Below are 22,528 nucleotides of genomic sequence, written 5' to 3' on the forward strand. Positions count from 1 at the left end.
GCGCCGATTATAGGATCAGTCTCAGAAGGCTTTTATTATGCCGCAGGGCATAATGCCCGTATTTTTGGAAGGCGAATAAACATTGGAGGGAGTGCTCCTCCAAGCTCCGCAAACCTAGATTGGGATCGTTCTGCTCTGGCTCCCGCCCCTGAAGTTTGGGCCCCACCCCCAAGAACCTAGCCCAGAAGTCGGCCGGGTTGTCCGATATTGCGGCAGCGGAGCTGGTGGACTGACCCGGGGTGATCAGTTTCTGGTTGCGGCCGGATGCAAATGAGACCCGTTTCTCATAATTGACCGGGCCTCCCAGAAGGACTACCAGGGGGCCGGCCGGCACATTTCAGCCAGACAACCGCCTGGATACTGCTCCGGGCCGGAAATCCACCCTGATGTCTCTTTAAAAGTTAAAATGACTTCTGACTACAGGTGAATTAGCCTGTAGTAATTCTCCCTATTTTTCTGTTCCCACAGGTTGCATGTTTGAAAAAGGTCCCAGACATTTTTATGATGACACCTGTGTAGTTCCTGAAAAGTTTGACAGTAAGTGAATCTACTCTGTTTTTAACTTTACCGTGTCATAAATGGGACTTACAGTTTGGGATGAGCACAAGATTCTGCAGCTAAATTGGTTTGTATTGTGACAAAATTCCAAAACCTAGGAAAATTGGAATTTATTTCAAGTGATGAGAGCCTGGCAAATTGTAAGAAGTATTATGCAGTGATGGCCCAAGTTTCCTTTTTAGAACAATACACTGTGAATTTCCTCCTGATTGGCCACTATAAGGTCGGTGGAAACCCGGATGGATGGATGAACAGGGTTTCCGCTGATCTTCTGCTGAAGTTACAGCAGCCAATCTGGAGAAACTCCTGAGGAAATTACCAGCAATAGTGCCTGCTTGCTTGGTGGTCCAGTAGTCACAAGGGAACTGTTTGCTTTCTCTGGGTGGTAGCTTGGAAGTCACAATACTGTTGAGAGGGAATAATTTAGAGAAGCTTTCACAATGGAGGCTTTTTTCTGGATTGGAGGGAGTGGGAAGATGCGTCTTCAGATTCAGGTGATCTGAATTTCTGATATAAATCTGAGTCCAAAGTCCAAATGCCACGTGATATTTTCCATCAGTAAAATTATACCAGCAGCTGTCCATTTGCATGTTTTTGATTATATGGTACTCTAACAGCAAATTATATTTCTATCTGAAAGCCTTGAGAAATTCCAGTAATGTACAGCCCTCACTTTGCTGTGCAAATGCTTTATTTGAGAAGGTCCTGAAATATGTATCATCTGCAAATGCAATAGAAATATTTTAATGAAGTGCACATCATGTAAATTTAAGAGATGGAAACAATTTATTTGTTGATGCATTCTGCAGCTAATGGCTACTAGGCCATTCTCTTTGCTCACCCACCCCCACCGCTCTGCCCTAAAGAGGATTAATCCTTCCAATGGCAAACTCCCATTGTTAGGGATGGCTTTGATCAATACACACTTAGTGAATTATGATTTGAAGTCTCATTCGTACACATCTGAGAAATGCTGGTTTAAATTTTTCTCCAAGGGAGGGGTAGGTAACGCTGATAGTGAGGATATTTTTATCTTGGCACTAGTGCCAGGCAGATACGACAACATATGATTATATAACGCCTTTAACATAGAAACATGCCCCGGGCACATCACGGAGGTGTAAAGAAAATTGAAGTCAACCCAAAGAGAGATTAGGTGGGGTGACTAAAAGCTTGAAGGATGTTCTTAAAGGAGGAGTGAGAGGTGTGGCAGTGTAGCGAGAAAGTTCCCAAGAATGGGACCTAGATGGCTCAAGGTATAGCTGCCAGTGGTAGAACAAAAGGTGAAGGAAATGCTGAAGAGATTTTGGTTAAGGCTGTTTCAGTGCTTTGGGATGGGCGAAAACCTGAATGGAGGGATTCAGCTGGAGTTGCAGGAGAGGTGGGTATGGATCTGGGAGATGACAACACTATGAAGCACCTTGGAGGAGAAAGGGAGGTTGGAGATTGGTAGTAGTTATTGAGAACAGAGGGGGCGAGGATGTTTTTATTGAGGAAGGGGTGATGATGGCAGTTTTCAAAGGGAGGGGACAGTACCTGAGGAGAGGGAATTATTTACAATACTATTCCCAAAATCTCCCTGCCGTCTTCCCCCTGTGGTAGAAAACTATTCCAGCACGATGTGCTATTGATGATCTTTGTGAATAACGAATGTGTAGTCTACAGGAGATCTTGGTTTCCTGTACAGGTCATCTACAAATATGGATCCTACGTATAATGGGGTAGAGTTTCCGCTAGATTGCACTGGTTTTATCAGCGCAGTCCGGCCAAACCGGTGCAAAAGGTGGCAGAAACTTGATTTGAGTTTCCGCGATCTTTTGCACTGGTTCAAAAATCATTTGAAGCCGGCCTTGCCCACAAAACTGGCCACGCCTCCCGAACAAAATAACAAGGATGCTGAGTTTCCGCCGTTTGCGGCCATTTGTGGCCGTTCGAGGAGGGTCTTCAAATTAAGCTCATTTTCTTAGGTGCACAGGCACTAGTAGGCACATTTTAAACAGTTTTACATATTAAAAAATATTTGATATACTAAGAAACTGACTAGTGTACACCATTAAAACTAGTAAATGGTTCAGTATAGTTTTTTAAGTCATTTTCAGTGATTTAAAATCAGGTTACTCACAGGTTGAGGACTGGACACTCTTATTAAAAATGCTTATTTGTTGTGATAAACCCATTTTCAGCTGTATTAATAAGCCTGCACCAGGTTACCACTCTTAAATACATCAATGATTATTTTTTATTGCAAAAAAAATAAACAATTACACTATGTTAAGCTGCCAGATTGCATTGGTTCATGGAAGATTTTACGTTTGTGATTATGCAGATGCATTTTAGCAGAAACTGTAACCTATCCAGGTCAATTTTCGGGCGCAATTTGCACCCAATTACCGATTGTGCCCAAAGCAGAAACTCCACCCCAGGGAACCCATATGTGATCATAAACTGTCTATAGCAATATGGCCAAAATTCATCTATCTATCACACCCATCATTTCTCAATGTGGCACTGTTGAAAGTGTCACAAATACAAAGTATATGTGATACTTGGAACTAATTGGCTCAAATATCATCTTCAAAAAACAGCAACATATCACAATTGGTATCACAAGTAATGAGCTTACCAATGACGAGCAGCATCTTTTTGCGAAACAAACTTTCTCAAGGTGTGCCTATTTATAGCATTTCCGCACAGGGAGTAGTTGAGCAGATACAAGATAAGGGGTTAAATTTCTGCAGGGGTTCTCCTGATTGTCCGCTGTTTCTCTAGGGTTTCCGCAGCTCTTTCACCAAATTGATGGTGGATGATGGAAGGAGCCCTGCAGAAAGTAACGGTGCACATTTCTGCTGTGGTGAGTTAGACTTTTAAAGGGTAGCCAAGATTAAACCCAGCTCCACCTTAGCAATTGACAGCTTTCCTGAAGGCGATCCCTTAATGCCTATAGAAAAGGGCTATTGAGATGTAAATACTCCCCTACTTATTATATAATAATGTATTACGTGTTACATGGTGTAATGCTCCAGTCATTATAAAACACCATGGGAGTCATTTTCAACTTCGCTGACTTGGCAGTAATGTGGCAAGACACCTGCCTGTTACAGAACTCAACTGATTTGCATCCCATTGAAATCCGGGGGATGAAAATTGGATGAGTTCTATAACGAATGGGCGACACACTCCACCACATTACCGTCTAGATGGCAAAGCCTTTGATTTATTGTGAGAATCACAACAGAATATCCACTTGTATATATTTAAGAAGGTAAGAAAGTGCAGAACAAGGAAAGGCCCATCAAACTCCTGCTCTTAACCAGATATTTATTCAGGTCCTTGTCTAATATCATATGCCTGGTATCTAAAGTCTTCTGAACTGAAGTCAATGGAAAGGAAAGTTGAAAAGGGTGTATAACGGGAGGCCGACCTGTTACCGCCCATTCTGTGCCCCCACTGAAGTTGAATCTCACCCCCAAAGAGTCTTATCAGACTGCTTTGGTTGATTACCAATTTCCTCCTTATTTAGCCATTTCCAGACTTCTGGTACTGTATTGGACTGTTTAGTATCATGGCTATGTAGCTTTCTTCTGTAAATAATTCCCTTTATCAATAAACCCGTTTAATAGTTTGGCCTGCAGTAAAAAATGCCTAGCGTGGATGAAATTATAGATCTTCGGAAGTGATGTGAGACATGGTGGAATCCTGCATTGAATTCAGTAGCAATAAAAAGGAAATAAAAACAGAAAATGCTGAAAATATACATCAGGTCAGCCAGCACTTCCAGGGAAAAGAAGGGTTACTGGTATTTCGGGTGTGTAGCCCTTCATCAAATAAACAGGCATTTTCACAAACAATGAGTAAATGGATTGAATGGCCTGCAAGCTGCTTACTGTCTTGGGTGGTGCCAGAGGACTGGAGAATTGCAAATGTTACACCATTGTTCAAAAAAGGGTGTAAGGATAAACCCAGCAACTATAGGCCAGTCAGTTTAACCTCAGTGGTGGGGAAACTTTTAGCAACGATAATCCGGAACAGAATTAACAGTCACTTGGACAAGTGGGGATTAATTAAGGAAAGCTAACATGGATTTGTTAAAGGCAAATCGTGTTTAACTAACTTGATTGAGTTTTTTGATGAGGTAACAGAGAGGGTTGATGAGGGCAAAGAGGTTGATGTGGTGTATATGGACTTCCAATAGGCGTTTGATGAAGTGCCACACAATAGGCTTGTCATCAAAGTTGAAGCCCATGGAATAAAAGGAGCAGTGGCAGCATGGATGCGAAATTGGCTAAGTGACAGGAAACAGAGAGTAGTGGTGAACGGTTGTTTTTCGGAGTGTAGGGAAGTACAGTGGTGTTCCACAGGGGTCGGTACTAGGACCACTGCTTTTTCTGATATATATTAATGACTTGGACTTGGATGTACAGACATAATTTCAAAATTTGCAGTTGACATAAAACTTGGAAGAGTAGTGAACAGTGAGGAGGATAGTAATAGACTTCTAGAGGACACAGATGGGCTGGTGGAATGGGTGGACACATGGCAGATGAAATTTAACACAGAAAAGTGCAAAGTGATACATTTTGGTAGAAAGAACAAAAGAGAGGCAATATAAACTAAAGGGTACAATTCTAAAAGGGATTCAGGAACAGAGAGATCTGGGGGTATATGTGCACAAATATTTGAAGGTGGCAGGACAGGTTGGGAAAGCGATTTAAAAAAAAGCATACAGGATCCTGGGCTATGTAAATAGAGGCATAGAGTACAAAAACAAGGAAGTCATGACGAACCTTTATAAAACACTGGTTCGGCCACAACTGGAGTATTGTGTCCAGTTCTAGGCACCGAACTTTAGGAAGGATGTGAAGGCCTTAGAAAGGGTGCAGAAAAGGTTTACTAGAATGGTTCCCAGGATGAGGGACTTCAGTTACGTGGATAGACTGGAGAAGCTAGGGTTGTTCTCCTTAGAGCATAGAACGTTGAGAGGAGATTTGATAGAGGTATTCAAAATCATGAAGAGTCTAAACAGAGTAGATAGAGAGAAACTGTTCCCATTGGCGGAAGGGTCAAAAACCAGAGGACGTGGATTCAAGGTGATTGGCAAAAGAACCAAAGGCGACATGAGGAAAAGCTTTTCTACGCAGCGAGTGGTTATGATCTGGAATGTGCTGCCTGAGGGAGTGGTAGAGGCAGATTCAATCATGGCTTTCAAAGGGGAATTGGATAGATACTTGAAGGGAAAAAATTTGCAGGGCTACTGGAATAGGGCGGGGGAGTGGGACTAGCTAGATTGCTCTTACAGAAAGCCGGCACGGACTCGATGGGCCAAATGGCCTCCTTCCGTGCTACAAACATTTTATATTTCTACTAGAACACTTTTTTATGTCTCTGCATCACCTCATTGATGATTTTTTATATCATCAAATAGTTTTTTTCTTTTTATTTTACTATAAAAGAGACCCACGGCGCACTATATCCCAGATATCAAATGCAAAACGTTGCGTTTTGGATCATTGAAAGCATGGTTCTGTCTTCACGGAAGAGGACACAAATAACTTCCCAGAAATGCTCGGGAACCAAGGGACTAGTGAGAAGGAGGAATTAAAGGAAATTAGTATTAGTAAAAAAATAGTGCTGGAGAAATTAATGGGACTGAAAGCCGATAAATCCCTAGGGTCTGATAATCTGCATCCCAGAGTACTAAAAGAGGTAACCATGGAAATAGTGGATGCATTGGCCAAGTCACTGAATATATTTAAGAAGGAGCTAGACAGATTTCTGTATACAAAAGGCATCAAGGGGTATGGGGCAAGAGCGGGAATATGGTATTGAGACAGAGGATAAGCCGTGATCATATTGAATGGCGGAGCAGGCTCGAAAGGCTGAATGGCCTACTCCTGCTCCTATTTTCTGTGTTTCTTTGAGTCTATCTATGGAAGCTACGTTGTGGAGTGAGAATGAGTAGAAATTATTTGGAGCATGCTCACATCCTAACACTTAAGAGTCGATTCCATTTTGTGAGTACAGCTAAGTCCCACATGATTCTGTATCCTTGTGTTAATCTAAAATGAAGTATAGCCAACTTGTTTTAAACACACAGGCAACATGGAATAGTAGCTAATAAACACTTAATGCATTCATCTGAAATCCCTCTTTCTGTTATTTTACTCGAGAGATTACCCTAACTACCTTGCAGGGAGGATAATTTCAGACAAATGCATTTAGTTAAACGTTGTACACCGCAATTTCACAGCGTGACTTCAGTGCCTCAGATTTCGGAATAATCCCAAGTTTGGTGACAACAGATGCTTTGTTTTTTTTTTGTAAAGTATGGGGTGCTCAGGGCTGTGGAGGGAAAGTGATGCCTGACACAAACGACTAGCCTTACTGTGGCAAATTGTGAATGCTGTGACTCCGTGCGGCATTGGGAGTAATCTAGCAGTGTTCAATTCCCAACATGGTGCCTCGCTGGTGACAAGTGCGGGTTATGAAATGGGAGCTACAGTGATGTATCCCCACCTCCACCATTGCCCTTGCTATCAGAGACACTCAGGTCGATATTAACCCCACCTCCCCCGACGAGGGGCGGGAGAGGGTCAGAGATTGGGAGTGGGTGTTAAAAATTAAAAATCGGTGAAACTGCCACATAGGTGCCTACCGCCAATTTACCGTGGTGAGTTGCGAGCCATGCATGGATCCCGTCTTTGAGAGGTGTGACACTTCATTGTAATATTTAAATCAGGCTCCCACAGTGCAGTCAGGAGCCTGATTTAAATTTAACAGTTGCAGGTTGGATTTTCGGGCTCGGGAAATCTGGCAGCAAAATGGAGGCGGGAGTGCCCCCCCCCCAGCCCCTCAAGCAAACCTACTCATCGGGCCACTCCTTGCAGTCGCCATCGGCCAATACTCCCGATCTCGAGCCGCCTGCCCCATGATCGTCCCCCCCCCTCCACTCCAACCCCTGATCTCGAGCCGCCTGCCCCATGATCGTCCCCCCCCCTCCACTCCAACCCCTGATCTCGAGCCGCCTGCCCCATGATCGTCCCCCCCCCTCCACTCCAACCCCTGATCTCGAGCCGCCTGCCCCATGATCGTCCCCCCCCCTCCACTCCAACCCCTGATCTTGAGCCGCCTGCCCCATGATCGTTCCCCCCCCCCTCCACTCCAACCCCTGATCTCGAGCCGCCTGCCCCATGATCGTCCCCCCCCCTCCACTCCAACCCCTGATCTCAAGCCGCCTGTCCCACAATCGCCCCCCCCCCCCCACTCCAACCCCTGATCCCGAGAAGGCTGCCCCGCGATCGCCCTGTTATCCCCCCCCCCACCCCACCCACTACAACCCCTGATCTCGAGAAGGCTGCCCCGCGATCGCCTCCCCCCCTCCATCCCCAACTCCAACCCCCAATCTTGAGCCCCAGGATTGCCCCTCTCCCTTCTGATTGCCAGGCTCTCCGCCTGGAATCTGATTGTAACAAAAAAAAATACACCCATATGTATTAAAATGTATATTCTGCTAGTTTATTTTATTTGTATAATAGGTAAACTATAAAAAAAAATATCATCAGTAAGATGGTGATTAAAAACCTCTAACTATCCATTGGGCAAATTATAAAATGCAAAGAATATCTTGAAACTGTGTACAGCAACTCGAATGCCGTTATTCCGGACCAGTTTCTAATCAATAAATCCACATCAAGTCCCGATTCCGAACTCTGATTGCCGGGGACTGTCTCCAATGGTCCCCGACTGTAGCCTCCTGCCTCTGGCTTTCCCACCCAGCAGCCAGCCAGCCTGACAATCTGGCCGGCTGCCGGGCGGGAAACGGAATAAAAAAATGATGATGAAGTCCTGCCATTAATATTGGCTTCCCTCCACGCCTCCCCATAAATATCGGGGCCTCAGTGTTGGGAGTGGGGCCGTGCAAAATTACTCCCCTTGTCTTACACTGCACTATCCATGGTTTCGTAAAACTTCAGCTGTAGTCAGATGAACAGTGTTATTCCAAAGGGAAATTTGCTGGAGCTGAGGTTGTGATGATCTAATGACATTGTAACACTTAACAGCTGTCCCAGATGATATTCATGCAACTGCTGGATTCAGCAAATCTGTACATAAAAAAGTATAAATTATGTATTTTATCGTCGAGCTGGAGTCACAAAGATTTAGCTACTAATTCCTGATAGAATTTGCTCTCAACACCAAGAAAGCTTCCACTGAAATAAATGGTGGTGAAAAATTTCTCATTGAGATTGAAGGTTAATGGGCAGCATTTTGAGACCATTGAGAGTTTGGGCTAGCATTGTGTGTGTTTGTACGTGTGTGCGTGCACGTGTGTGTGTGAGCGCACACACGCACACTTCTATGTGTGGATCTCTCTGTTAAGTTTAGTTGCAGCTTTTGCGCCCAATCTTGATATCAAACATTCCCAGATTAGTGGTAGTGCTGCAGGAATTGGATGCAGAGTAAAGCTCTTACTACGCAACTCATTCAGTACTGGTTAATCCTGTACCACTGTGACATTTTCTATTTCCCATTAACAGTCACCTATATGGCCTTTCTATTTCAGATTGTCAATCTAGTATAGAAGTATGGACAGTTTTATGTTGTAGACGTGCATCCAATAAAAATACAGTTTAGACACTCCAAATTCATGTAACTTAGGAGTGTTGCAGCTTTTGGAGAGGATGCTTTCATCTCATAAGTTTCAAAGCCAAGTCCCAGGGGAGCAAAGGCAGTATACAGATCCAATGTACCAGCCAGTGCTGATTTCTGACCAATACAAAACTTTGCCGGCCTCATATTGTCATAGCATCAATGGCAGCTTTTGTTTCCACAGGTGACATCAAGCAGGAGCCAGGCATATATCGGGAAGGACCCACTTACCAGCGCAGAGGCTCTCTCCAGCTTTGGCAGTTTCTAGTGGCTCTGCTGGATGATCCAGCAAACTCGCACTTTATTGCATGGACGGGCCGCGGCATGGAGTTCAAACTCATCGAGCCAGAGGAGGTGGGTTTTCACTGCTTCCACAACTGTAGTGAAAAGAAACAGGACACCACATCAGCAAAGGAGGGGGAGGGGAAGTATTGAAATATGGTGGTCAAGGCTCCCTTACAATAGCGCAAAGTCAGAAAATTACCCCTTCACTTCTAATCACAAATGAAAAAAGTTGAATTATGGAATTGAGACTTGAGCACATAATCTAGGCTGACACTTCAGAGCAGTACTAAGGGAGTGTTGTACGGTCAGAGGTGTCATCTTTCAGATGAGACCTTAAACTGAGGCTCCGTCTACCCAAGTGGGCATAAAAGACCCCCTGGCCAACATTTATCCCTCAAAAACAGACTGGCCTAGAAATTGGTTTCAGCCCATTTTTGGGCGCAAAATATTTGGTGCACTTCCAGCGCATGCAGAGGCCTGAGGCTCACCCAAAATTGGGCCTCGTACCTCATCTTAATATTTGCGACAAGCTGCAGGCGCCTGTCGCACCTCGAGGCAGCTTACCAGTTTGCGACTCTCCAATTTGGGCTGGTTGCCTTGCTGGCAGCAGCCTTCAATTAAGTCCTGGGATGGGGGGGTGGGGTAGGAGAACGGAAAGGGGGGCTAGCATGGTCCGGCAACTGCCCACAGCAGTGCTGTAGAGCCCTGTGGAGATACACCCCCACCCATCCCCCACCATGACTCCACATGAAGGTAATTTAAAACAAAACGTACCTTTTTGGTGGCAGCTTCCAACGGTCCCTTTAAGGTTAAACCGCTGAAGAACCCAAAAACCTGAGCATAGCAAGCCCAGCTCATGCTCCGCTCAGTGCTAACTAATTTCCGGGATGGGTCCAGAAACAGTCATTTAGTCTCTCATTAACATACGCAAGGAACCGCCAGATATCACCTGACCCAATATTGGGTCAGCCATAATTTAGATGCCCTTGGGGCGCAGAAGGCAGAACCGTGTAATTGGTGCTTATTGCTCCTGATCTGCACCCGAAAAGCGGATGCAACAGAGCCCAAATTCTAGACTATTATCTATTTATTTATCTCATTTCTGTTTCGTTGGAGCTTGCTGTGTGCAAATTGGCTGCCGCATTTTCTACATTATTACAGGGAATACACTTAAATAGTACTTTATTAACTGTGAAGCACTTTGGGCCACCCTGACATTGTGAAAGTCAGTATATAAATTCAAGTTGGTTCTTTCTTTCATTTAAAGGAGCCACAGAATATCTCACAATTCGTAGTATTTCCTGAACGAACCGAAAACTTGCAATCTTATTTATATTTTTCTACTCCGTTGTTGGATTCCTCTTACATTTGGAAAATCGACATCACAAACATTTGTTTTATGGTTACATCCCTAACATTTCTGTGGCTGATGTTCATGTTCCAAAAGAACTTTTTCTTTTATTTGTTCTCTGGATTGGGTGACGCTGCCAAAACCACATTTATTGCCCATCCCTTGTTGCCCTGAACAGGTGTTTTGGGCCTTCTCCTTGAACTGCTGCAGTCCTTGTGGTGTTGGTGCTCCCACAATGGTGCTTGGCAGGGAATTCCAGGATACTGACCCAGTGACAATGAAGGAATGGCGATACATGTCCAAGTCAGGGTGGTGTGATTTGAAGGTGATTGTGTTGTCATGATATTGCTGCTCTTGTCCTTCTTGGTGACAGAAATCATGGGGCTGGGAAATGCTGTCAAAATAACTTTGGTGATTTCCTGCAGTGGATACTGTCGCCACAGTGCGTTGGTAGTGGCGGGGGTGAATATTGAGCTCAGTGGCTGGGGTGTCGATTGAGCAGACTGCTTTGTCCTGGATAGTTTTGAGATCCTTGAGTGTGGTTGCATCTGCACCCATCCAGGTGAGAGTTGAGTATTCCATCATGCTTCTGACTTGAACCTTGTTGATGTTGGAAAGGAGTTGAGGGGTCAGGAGTTGAACCAGTCATCACAGAGTAACCAACCTTTGCCCTGTTTTTGTGACCATTATGTTGATATGGCTGGTCCAGTTAAACTACTGATCAATGGTGACACCCCCCCATTCATTGATAATGGAGACCTTGTCATTAATGGTGCTATTGAAAGTTAGGGAGAGGTGGTTGGACTTTTTCTTGTTGTATCCGTCATAGCCTGTCGTGTGTGGTGCGAATTGTACCTGCTACTTGTCAGCCCACACCTGGGATGTCTAAGTTGTTCTGTAGCCTGTAATGGGCTGTTTATTATTAGAGGAGTTATAAATGGAGCTGAAGTGTAGAATCATCAGCGAACAGTCCCACTCCTGGCCTTATAATGGAGAGAAGTTCATTAATGAAGCAGCTGAAAAGATGGTTGAGCTCCAAAAGACTATTAGGGTAGATTTTACAAATTTGTGCTTCAAGCACACAGTGCTTTATAGCCCGAGTGCAAATTTGTAAAATCCAATACCTACTGAATTCTTCACAAATGACAGGTCTGCGGTTAACTGAAATTTACTGTGCTGCATGAAAGAAGCAGTGGCTCTGAGCTGATTTGGGCTTTTAGCTTTCAGTTAACTGTGGTACTAAGCAGTATACATTGCGAAATTTGTCCATTAAAGTTATGGGGTAGATTTTGTCTTTGTGCGATAGTGTGAAACCTGGTGATAGCCAATCGGCAGCCGGCTTTACATCTCTCCCCATTTTTATTTCCATTGACTTCATTCGGAGTGAATTGGTGGCTTTAAAAGTATCAGCAGACTTCAGTTGTATAGATTTGGTCATTTCCTATTGGTAGGGTCTACTAGAGTGAGCCACAGAACAAGAAGGTTTGACTCATCTTGAAAAAGGCAGCAAGGAAATTTTCCACATTGGTTCAGAGATGTCATTGAGCATGAACAGAACTGTTCTGCAGGTGTAGATTTAAAAACGGACCTTTTAACGTTGTGAGAGATGTTTTCTTAATCATTAATTTTGAAAATTAAATTGAGATATCTTGGTATAGGGCCAAAGCTTACAGTGCAATCACAAGGTTGAAAAGTGCATAAGAGATGAGTTGAATCAATTAATAGTAGTTTGTTGATCCCCAAATCACCCAGTTGATTGTTATTTAAAGCCTCCTACTCCATTTCCATTAGTAATTGATACTTCTGGGTTGAAACTGCACTGCATCATATCAGTAACTGAAAATTCATATTAAATTCCTTTCTCCACTCTTGTAATGAAGGTATTAACTAAATGGGAGTTAAGGCCTTTGGTAAAGTAGCAGACAGACAAATTTCATACGGATACAATAATGCATTCATTGCTAGTGTCATCCAGTGTGAATTTAGCCTATTTGTTACTTGGCTCCAACAGATGTGACAAGTCATCATGTTGAAGAATATTAAAGTCCATGCCCATTCCAGGTCACAAACTGAAGAAAATACAGGAGGTGACAAAAGTCTCACTGACAAACTCCCATTGTGATCACGATGTTTCAGTCTTACCGCATTCATGTTGAGATCCAGTATATGAATTTAGGCTCAGCATTTCAAATGCACGTGGCCAGATTTATTGAAGCTCCCTCATTATGACTATCCATCAAATGCAAGATATGTGTACATGTGTGGGTACACAATAGGGGCAATTTTGCACATTTGGCAGGGAACCATGGCCACAGGGAGTATATATCAGATATTCTGGTGCACACTGCGCAAGATTTTCTGACTATTCATTTAAAAGTGATTTTAAAATCATCTACAGCGTGTGCCTGGAATTTCCAATATGTTCTCTCTGGAGTTGAGGTCGCCCATTGAAATCATGAAATCGGAAAACCAACCCCAATGTATGTGAGAATACCGGGATGTATTATTATTTTGATTTTTAATAGCACCAGCAAGTATGGATGGGGGGAGAATATGATGAGGACAGGGCGATAGGATTCTAATTGTAAGCTTTTACTCGTAGATGTTCAATATTGGGGGCAGAGTTGCCCTTGAGGTAAGTCTCAATACTAGCACCAATTCCGAACTTGGGTCTGTTTATTCAGATTCATTGCTTAATCTTGCCTCTGTGAACAAGGCTTTTATACTTGCATTGAATCGTACTTGGAAACTACACTGTTTGCAGTATGCAGTTCTACTTTGTAGTCAGGCATATGCATAAAATTGAGTGAGTCAATGAGCATATCCATGTTGCTGAGGCTTTCACTACAAACAGACAACTGTCAAAGGTCGTATGATTGTGCATGTGGAGGAAACACTCAGTAAGAGGCCCAATTAAAGCTGGCGGAGATGGGGCAACATTTGAAGGCCCCAAGTCCAAGATATAAACATTTAAGTTTGAGCAAAACCTTTGTGGGATAATTTTGGAACTTGACAAGATGTTGGTTCAAAAGAAGATTCTTCAATAAAATAATTTAATACTAGGCTAAACAATATGGTCCTGTTAGTTTTAGAGCTATACTGGAGCAGAAATTAGCCTTGTGTTTTTTTTAAAGAACAATTTTTGATTTGTGAAAAAGTCCCCTTCCTTTGCTTACTTCATTTGGGATAAATAGTGTGTTTGTTCTTGTAAATAAAATATTCACTGACACGCTATGTTCACTTCTTTGGAATAGTTCCACAGAAGTCAGAATTAAGTCTAAAACTGATAGGAACATTTTCTACACCTTTTCAGTATAAGTGTGTAATAGGACCATTGTTTTAGATGGATCCGCCTCAACCCCCCACATTGGTTCTAAGCAAAGCCCTGGCCTCTCGAGTTTGTATTCCAGACAAAACTGCTATTCAAAGTGCCTTTACAGGGTGAGTTTTGCTTGTTTTTGAACTGAGTTTTTGGGAAGTGCCTTGCTGCAAACTGAGAGTTCTATCTCCAAGATAAGCACAAAAAGAAACATGTCCAGACTAGCCTGCAGAAAGCTTTCTCCCTCCTCCACTGGTTGATTTTGAAATGGCACTGATACCAGCTGTGGCAATGTCTGCATTTCTATCACCTCAATTTTCTGTTTGAAGGAGGAAGCATTGGCAGCAGGCAACAGTGAGGAGCTAATGGGGATTGTCAATGACTGGGGCTGAGAAACAAGGCAGCAATTCAATCTAGCAGCTATGAGTTCATAAGCTGCAATAGTGAATCTTGGATTGCTTATGAATATCAACATAATCGAAGTATTGCATTACTGCTTTCAACTCACTCAGATATAAAGTATTCTTTCATGGTCTCTATTTTCAAATGATAATATGTGTATTTATTGGCTTCCTTGCTGTTTGTAGAAGGGATGGTAGTGGACGGAATGCAAGTCAAAGGGTAACAGAGATGTTGTACCTCGGTTATACTGTGCATTAGCGGCCAGAGTTTCTCTGAGTTAAGCTGCAGTGCAGTCCCTGATGCACAGTATTATCATTCTCATCTGGGGCAAACTGGAACAAAGGGACCCAGCATTCTGATTCCTATCCTGTGCATTCAGGCCGGCAGCAGTACAACTGCAAGCTAGTTTGCACTGTAGGTTGTGCAGCCAGTTATACATTACACCATTTTATTTTTTACATCACACAACAGCGTGTATGGAATCACCATACTGCATGAAGGACCACAGAACATATGCCTTAAAAAAATGTCATAAATTTTAGCAGGGCAATTGTAGCTGGAGGGACGTGCATTATTCCCACGTCCGGTTCAGCTGGAGTGGAACTTGAAGCGCTCCAGTTTCTCAATGAAAACTTGGCTCCTCGCCCTGTGTGTTATTGCTCAAGCTACCTTCACTTAACGGTTAAGATAAATGGATTGTAGACACCAACTGTTCACAATATGGATAACTTGTGAGTGATATATGCCCCTTCATTTTATGAAATGAAAGGATACTGAAAAAGCATCTTAATATTTGACTTTTAAGTCCTGTAAATATAAGAAAGTTAATTATATACTGGAGAATTGTTTTTAACCCAAAAAGAGTTTGACTTGTATAAATGAATAGCTTGGGGGTTTCCAAATAGCAGCTTGTGGTTGGTTTCCAGAATATAAAACACAATTTGTTTGGACTGCACTTGGCTACGAGGAGTTAGTGCAACCCGTGGTTGTATGTGGGAACCTTAGATCACTGTGTTAGATTCTGGCAGGGTTTGGTTTCTGTATGAACATTGTTATGGATAGAAATGTAAGTGAGGGTGATTTCTGGTAAGATCATTATTTATATTTAACTGCCTCTCAAAACAAAATGTTACCTGTTACAAAGTACAAGGGTAGATCTTGACTTTGTGCTTTAGAGCAAAACGAGTGATAACAAATTAGCAGCCCGGTTAACATCTCTTCCAATTATTACTTCTGTCTGACTTCAATGGAAATTAAAATCGGGAAAGATGTTAAACGGGCTGCCGATTTGCTATCACACGTTTTACACTATTGCACAAAGTCAAGATCTACCTGCAAGTGTTGGGAAGAGCATTGCCAGGAACAGCAGCAGAGTGACTGCAAATTGTTGCATTGTTATTGTTACATTACATCGAGAGGGACAGAGCAGCAACATCAGAGAACCAGTTTACAGTGTGGCGCATCCTGATGTCCCAGAGATTTACTGTCTATTTCTCAATTTTGTTTTACTTATTTAGTTTTTTTTTAGTCATTTCTATTGCCAGGCAAAGCCCGGCTGAAGTCTCACATGACGTGCCTGACTCTATATTGGTAGCTGTAAGGAAGAAAACAAAGCAAAGTAAAAGAGAGAATGGAACTAGAAAATAATAGAATGAGAAAGCAAGAAAGGAAATTAAAGAACAGAAAGAGGAGTGAGTAAAGGCAGGAAAGAGGAAAGAAAATAAAAAGTGGAGTGAAAAATGACATATTTAAAGAAAAATAAATGTGAAAACAGCAGAAATTAACAATGCCCTTTAAACAGTATGTTAAACCTGACTTTGCATTAATTAACTTGAATTCAGTTGTTTAATCAAAAGACAAATTTTGAAAAGTGGATCTCATTATCAACGTGGAAAGACATTGCTGCTGGAGTTCCTCAGGGCAGTGTCCTAGGCCCAACCATCTTCAGCTGCTTCATCAATGACCTTCCCTCCATCATAAGGTCAGAAATGGGGATGTTCGCTGATGACTGCACAGTGTTCAGTTCCATTCGCAACCCCTCAAATAATGAAGCAGTCCGAGCCCGCATGCAGCAAGACCTGGACAACATCCAGGCTTGGGCTCATAAGTGGCAAGTAACATTCGCGCCAGATAAGTGCCAGGCAATGACCATCTCCAACAAGAGAGAATCTAACCACCTCCCCTTGACATTCAACGGCATTACCATCACCGAATCCCCCACCATCAACATCCTGGAACTTAACTGGACCAGCCATATAAATACTGTGGCTACGAGAGCAGGTCAGAGGCTGGGTATTCTGCGGCGAGTGACTCACCTCCTGACTCCCCAAAGCCTTTCCACCATCTACAAGGCACAAGTCAGGAGTGTGATGGAATACTCTCCACTTGCCTGGATGAGTGCAGCTCCAACAAACTCAAGAAGCTCGACACCATCCAAGATAAAGCAGCCCGCTTGATTGGCACCCCATCCACCACCCTAAACATTCACTCCCTTCACCACCGGCGCACTGTGGCTGCAGTGTGTACCATCCACAGGATGCACTGCAGCAACTCGCCAAGGCTTCTTCGACAGCACCTCCAAAACCCACGACCTCTACCACCTAGAAGGACAATGGCAGCAGGCACATGGGAACAACATCACCTGCATGTTCCCCTCCAAGTCACACACCATCCCGACTTGGAAATATATCGCCGTTCCTTCAACGTCGCTGGGTCAAAATCCTGGAACTCCCTTCCGAACAGCACTGTGGGAGAACTGTCACCACACGGACTGCAGCGGTTCAAGAAGGCAGCTCACCACCACCTTCTCAAGGGCAATTAGGGATGGGCAATAAATGCTGGCCTTGCCAGCGACGCTCACATCCCGTGAACGAATAAAAAAAAATGTGTAAAATCATCTGTACAATTGGCAGGAGGCTCAGACTTGGAATGAGATTTCTATTTCATCATTTTCCGTTGATGTGTTAGTTGCAGTGTGAGTGGTACATTTGGCCTCAGTACCCAAAACTAGAGAGAAAGGGGAGAGTAAACGAGACAGAGAGAGGGTAACAGAGAAAAATAGACTTTGTTTAGTTCACGCTATAAAAACAGGATTGAGACAGGGCAACAACAGCAACAACTTGCATTTGTACAGCACTTTTACTGTAGAAAAATATTCCAAAGTACTTCACAGAGGTGTAATCAGAGAAAATTGGACACTAAGCCAAAGAAGGACATATTAAGAGGGATCACCAAAAGCCTGATCAAAGAGTTGGGTTTTATGGAGAATCTTAAAGTTAGAAAGGGAGGTGGAGAGGCAGAGGGATATAGGGAGAGCCTCCAGAGCATGGGACCTAGGTGGTTGAAGTCACACCGCCAATGGTGGGGCGAAGATTCTTGAATGAAGTTACATAAGAACATAAGAAATAGGAGCAGGAGTAGCCCATACGGCCCCTCGAGCCTGCTCCACCATTCAATAAGATCATGGCTGATCTATCTCAACTCCACTTTCCTGCCCTATCCCCATATCCCTTGATTCCCTTAGTGTCTAAAAATCTATCAGAAGTTGCTTGGTCTGAATATAACTGGGGACCCAGACTATAGTTTATATTTTGTTTTTCACAGTTTTTATTTTTCCTCTTTGCCCCTAATGATGGCATAAGGCCAGTTTTGGAGAGGATTAGATTCAGTGCAGTTTTTTTTTACACTATTGCAACAAAGTGGTTCAATTTGTGACACAAGTATCCCATACTGTGCCAATGTAATGATTACATTTCTCACATCTTATGGTCTCATGGAGATTACTGGGTTAGTGCCAAGATATGAGCAATTTTGTGCTGGGGCCTCAGGTTCATTGGAAAATTGGATTTTGTATCACATGAGATGAGATCATTGGCCTGAAATATTGATATTTTTATATTTCATGGAGCTGTTGTTAAAAAGTGTGCACCTTAATGACACATGGCAATGGTTTCTGTCTCAGGTGGCGCGACGTTGGGGAATCCAGAAGAATCGTCCTGCTATGAACTATGACAAGCTGAGCCGCTCACTGCGCTACTACTATGAGAAAGGCATCATGCAAAAAGTAAGCGGCAAGCATGAGTTATCTTTCTGATTATTTCTTCAAATGTTAGCTGGGTAACATCCAAATGACAAGTACAGGCATACGATAGCCCTCATTAAAGTGGGAAAAAAATCCCTGTATCCTAACTTAACTTTCAGTGCAACAAAATGGAATAAGGTTACTTCTATAGAAAAAGCACTAGCTTTCTTGCAGCAAGAACTTGAGCTCTAAATTTTCATTGTTTAAATCTTCAGGAGCTGCACCTCAGTTTGATGGCAGCTGGCAGTTTCACTCTCAAAATGCCTCATCTGTGTACTGATTGCTTTTTCATTCATTCTGGATTCCCCAGTAGTTCAACTGGTCTAGATAGTCAGTAGCTGAGGCATTCAGAACAGAAAAGCCCGAGGTTTGATCAGCTTGATAATTGCTGAGGTAAGCTGATCTAGGAGAAGAAAATTGGTCAGGGTTCCACCTCTTGATTGTTGTTCGGCTACCTCTGCTGCAAATCAGATGAGGACAGGATTAAGGTCAACTGTGATGCCCTCACATTTGAATAGCCTGCCAGCACTCGCTGATTTTGGACGGTGAAGCCCCAAACATTTCTATGGCAGTTCTGGGCCGGTGTAGAGCTTCCGCTCGGACAATGGATATGCCCTTTACCCCTTCCGAAATTCTGGGTTCAGAGTATTTGCATATTTTAGGTTAGCGACCTCGCCATTTTCAGCACCACCTCAGTGGGAAGGAGAGATGTCCTCAGTGGGAAGGAGAGATGTCCTCAGTGGGAAGGAGAGATGTCCTCAGTGGGAAGGAGAGATGTCCTCAGTGGGAAGGAGAGATGTCCTCAGTGGGAAGGAGAGATGTCCTCAGTGGGAAGGAGAGATGTCCTCAGTGGGAAGGAGAGATGTCCTCAGTGGGAAGGAGAGATGTCCTCAGTGGGAAGGAGAGATGTCCTCAGTGGGAAGGAGAGATGTCCTCAGTGGGAAGGAGAGATGTCGCTATAGCACCTTGCCATAGCATAAATGGGCTGGCTGTGTTAGCTGATAATCAAAAGAAACACCTTCTAGGTTTCCAATTTCAAATTTGCGGGCATCCCGCTGATGTGTGCTCCTGGAGGGTGAAGTGCCATGTCAGATGTGCAGATTTGTAACGTCTACCCTCATATGTCTGTTGTATGTCTGCACGTATGACATTGCAACTATTGTTCTTCACCTTAAATTGTATGTATTTTAAGGAAGAAAGTGAGTGTAAAAAATTCTTCAAAGAGGACCTGTATGGATAAGTAAAAAAGATGTTTGTTGACTAAAACAGGACTGTCTGTATTGTTACTCCATAGAGAATAGGTATATATGGTTTTATAGAATATCGTATTTTTGGAAAACTATTTTAAGTGAAATAATTTGAAAGAGCAAACCTCTATCTAAAATCTGTCAGATAAAATGTAAGCTGGGGCTTTAAAAGCACTGATCTGTCTCCTGTGTAAATCTGTACCAGTGCTCTCCGTGCAGTGTGACATTCTGTCTGAACAGATATGTTCATATACATAAAGGCACTATAGTGCATTCAAGAAAAGTGAACAGCAGATACTCCACAAGCATGTGTGATAATTCATTAACTTATTTAGAAAATGCCTTTTCATTTTTACAAAGCTTGGGCGTACTTACATTATAATGGTTATGCTAGTTAGACTCCAGCAGATTGATGAACAATCAAGTTTGCTGTTTCTAATAATGGGAATGAAGTATTAACTGAAAAATTATACACTTTGTTCTTCTGCACAACAGAATAGGACCCCATAGAAATCATTACGTGATATATCGATTTTTTTTAAATAGCTTCATGATCACATTTATTTATTTTGGAACTTGTTAAAGTGAGAGATGTCAATGCTGGGGAATAGAACAATTTTACTTTTGCAACTACTGTCAACAGTAAACGTTTACACTTGCGGTTTAATATAGATGTAGAACAAAGCTTCCTCAACTTTACTTCAAAAATATGGCTTCATATTAACCTCTGATCAATAATTCCTTCTAATATACTCCTTTCTTAAAAAAAAGTTATGGCATCTCTGGGCTACATTGACAGTTAATTCCCAATTTAATGTCAATCTACAGGGACTTTGTTTTTGTGCCCAGTGTGAACTGAGACTGCTGAAACTTATTTTACTTAAGATCTTTACAGCCAACAAAAATACTTTTATCACATCACTCTGAGTTGAATTCAAACTGGACTCCCAGAGGTGAAAGGCTATCTACTCCCACCCAGTCCCTGGGAAATTAAATACTGGTTAAGTGCACAGCAGTCACTGCTGAATTTTCCCAATTAGAATCCAGTGCTGGAAAGACTAGCAATCCATGGTATTTCTATGGTGCCACTCATTGTTATTCCCATAGGTTACACCCACTGAGCAGCTCCCTCGGTGAGAGGGAGATCTATCAACAGGAAGAAATTACAATGAATCAGTTCGTATCGTTTGTGAAGTAGCAATATTTTTAATAATTCTTTTTGTAGTACATAGATGAAGGGAATGCTTCATATTGAAAGTTCTTACCTTGCTTTCCCTCCCCTTTAAATAACTGGCCAAGATCATATTTGTTATTTGGAGTATAACTCCATTGTATGTTTAGATAGTCTTTAGCCAGGTAATACGAACATGCATACGAATGAAGAGCAGGAGTAGGCCATTCGGCCTCTCGAGCCTGCTCTGCCATTTGATAAGATCATGGCTGATCCGATTGCGACCTCAACCCAAAGAGAAGATACACCAAAGAGAAGATCCAAATGGTTGACAGATCTGGTTAGAAAAACACAATTGGCCCATCCCGAAGCTGCTAATGAAAAATTCACATATCTTTATAGAAAAATGATCTCAGCAGTAAAATCTTTCTGTGTTTGGAGTACTTTTTAAAACTTTTAAAAATAAATTTTCAAATTCTATATTTATGGCTGGCCAGCTATTTGATCCTTAGCTATTTAAGTCTAATGGTGCTTTCAATTTTGTTTTAAAGATTTAATCTTTATGGGAAAATGTTTCTTTACTTTTTGTAGGTTGCTGGAGAAAGATATGTGTATAAATTTGTCTGTGATCCAGAAGCGCTTTTCTCAATGGCTTTCCCAGACAACCAGAGGCCAATGCTGAAAACCGACATGGAGCGTCACATCAATGAAGAGGACACTGTCCCTCTCTCCCATTTTGATGAGAACATGGCCTATATACAAGATAGTGGCTGTTGCAATCCCCATCCGTACAATGAAGCCTACGTGTACTGATGCAACCATGTTGGGGCAGTCACTCCGTGTTTCTTTTTTTTCTGTTATTTTCCTCTGTAGACCGTGACTCAATCCGGATTTACTTCATCTCTTCAGCATCTCTGACATTGAGCAGTGGGTCCACAGTTTCTGTCGCATTAACCCCATGGTCCACCGCCAGGGACAGTGCACTTTATGAAAAGACTCATTGAAGTTCTACATGTTTTATTTTCGGGGTGGGGCGGGGGGAGTGGTTTTCATTTTTGCCTAAATGTTTTTTTTTTGGTGAGAAGGGAGGGATGGGAGGGTTGGGAATTGCAGACATTTAAATGGTTTGATTGATGCTATCTTATGGATTTTTGTTTCATATCAGCTAAAAACTTACTAAGTCAAACTTGCAAGAAATCTGCTGATATCAGTAATAAAAGAAATTGCATATCTAATATTGCTGTGTTAACACAGCCAGCACTCTTTAAAAATCTATATCTAAGTAGGTACATAGTACTTTTTTGTCAGGGTACACATTAATATACAGTCAAGCATTTTACTGCTGTGTCATATTTGTTAAAAATATATGAATACTAGAATATGCTGAAGCTTCTGCTGCAGTCTCCTTTTCTGTAAATTCTTTTAAACGCAGGGTTTATTAAAGCAATTTGAAGCATTGCTGTAAGTA

General features: G+C 42.5%; 1 protein-coding gene across 3 annotated transcripts in view; it reads left to right on the forward strand.

Moving 5' to 3' along the window:
• etv1 (ETS variant transcription factor 1) overlaps window positions 1–22,107 on the forward strand; it is a 112,624-nt gene extending 90,517 nt beyond the window's left edge. For 2 of the 3 annotated variants that reach the window (XM_067998483.1, XM_067998476.1), the window contains exons 9-12: window positions 469–537; window positions 9,389–9,558; window positions 18,523–18,624; window positions 21,652–22,107. In XM_067998483.1, the coding sequence (XP_067854584.1) occupies window positions 469–537; window positions 9,389–9,558; window positions 18,523–18,624; window positions 21,652–21,873 (563 nt within the window). In that variant the 3' untranslated portion in view covers window positions 21,874–22,107. The remainder of the gene's footprint in view (window positions 1–468; window positions 538–9,388; window positions 9,559–18,522; window positions 18,625–21,651) is intronic. The other variant, XM_067998493.1, reaches the window with a different exon arrangement.
• Window positions 22,108–22,528: the final 421 nt, after the last annotated feature.

This window comes from Heptranchias perlo, chromosome 2, assembly GCF_035084215.1.
Source record: "Heptranchias perlo isolate sHepPer1 chromosome 2, sHepPer1.hap1, whole genome shotgun sequence".
Lineage (NCBI taxonomy): Eukaryota > Metazoa > Chordata > Chondrichthyes > Hexanchiformes > Hexanchidae > Heptranchias > Heptranchias perlo.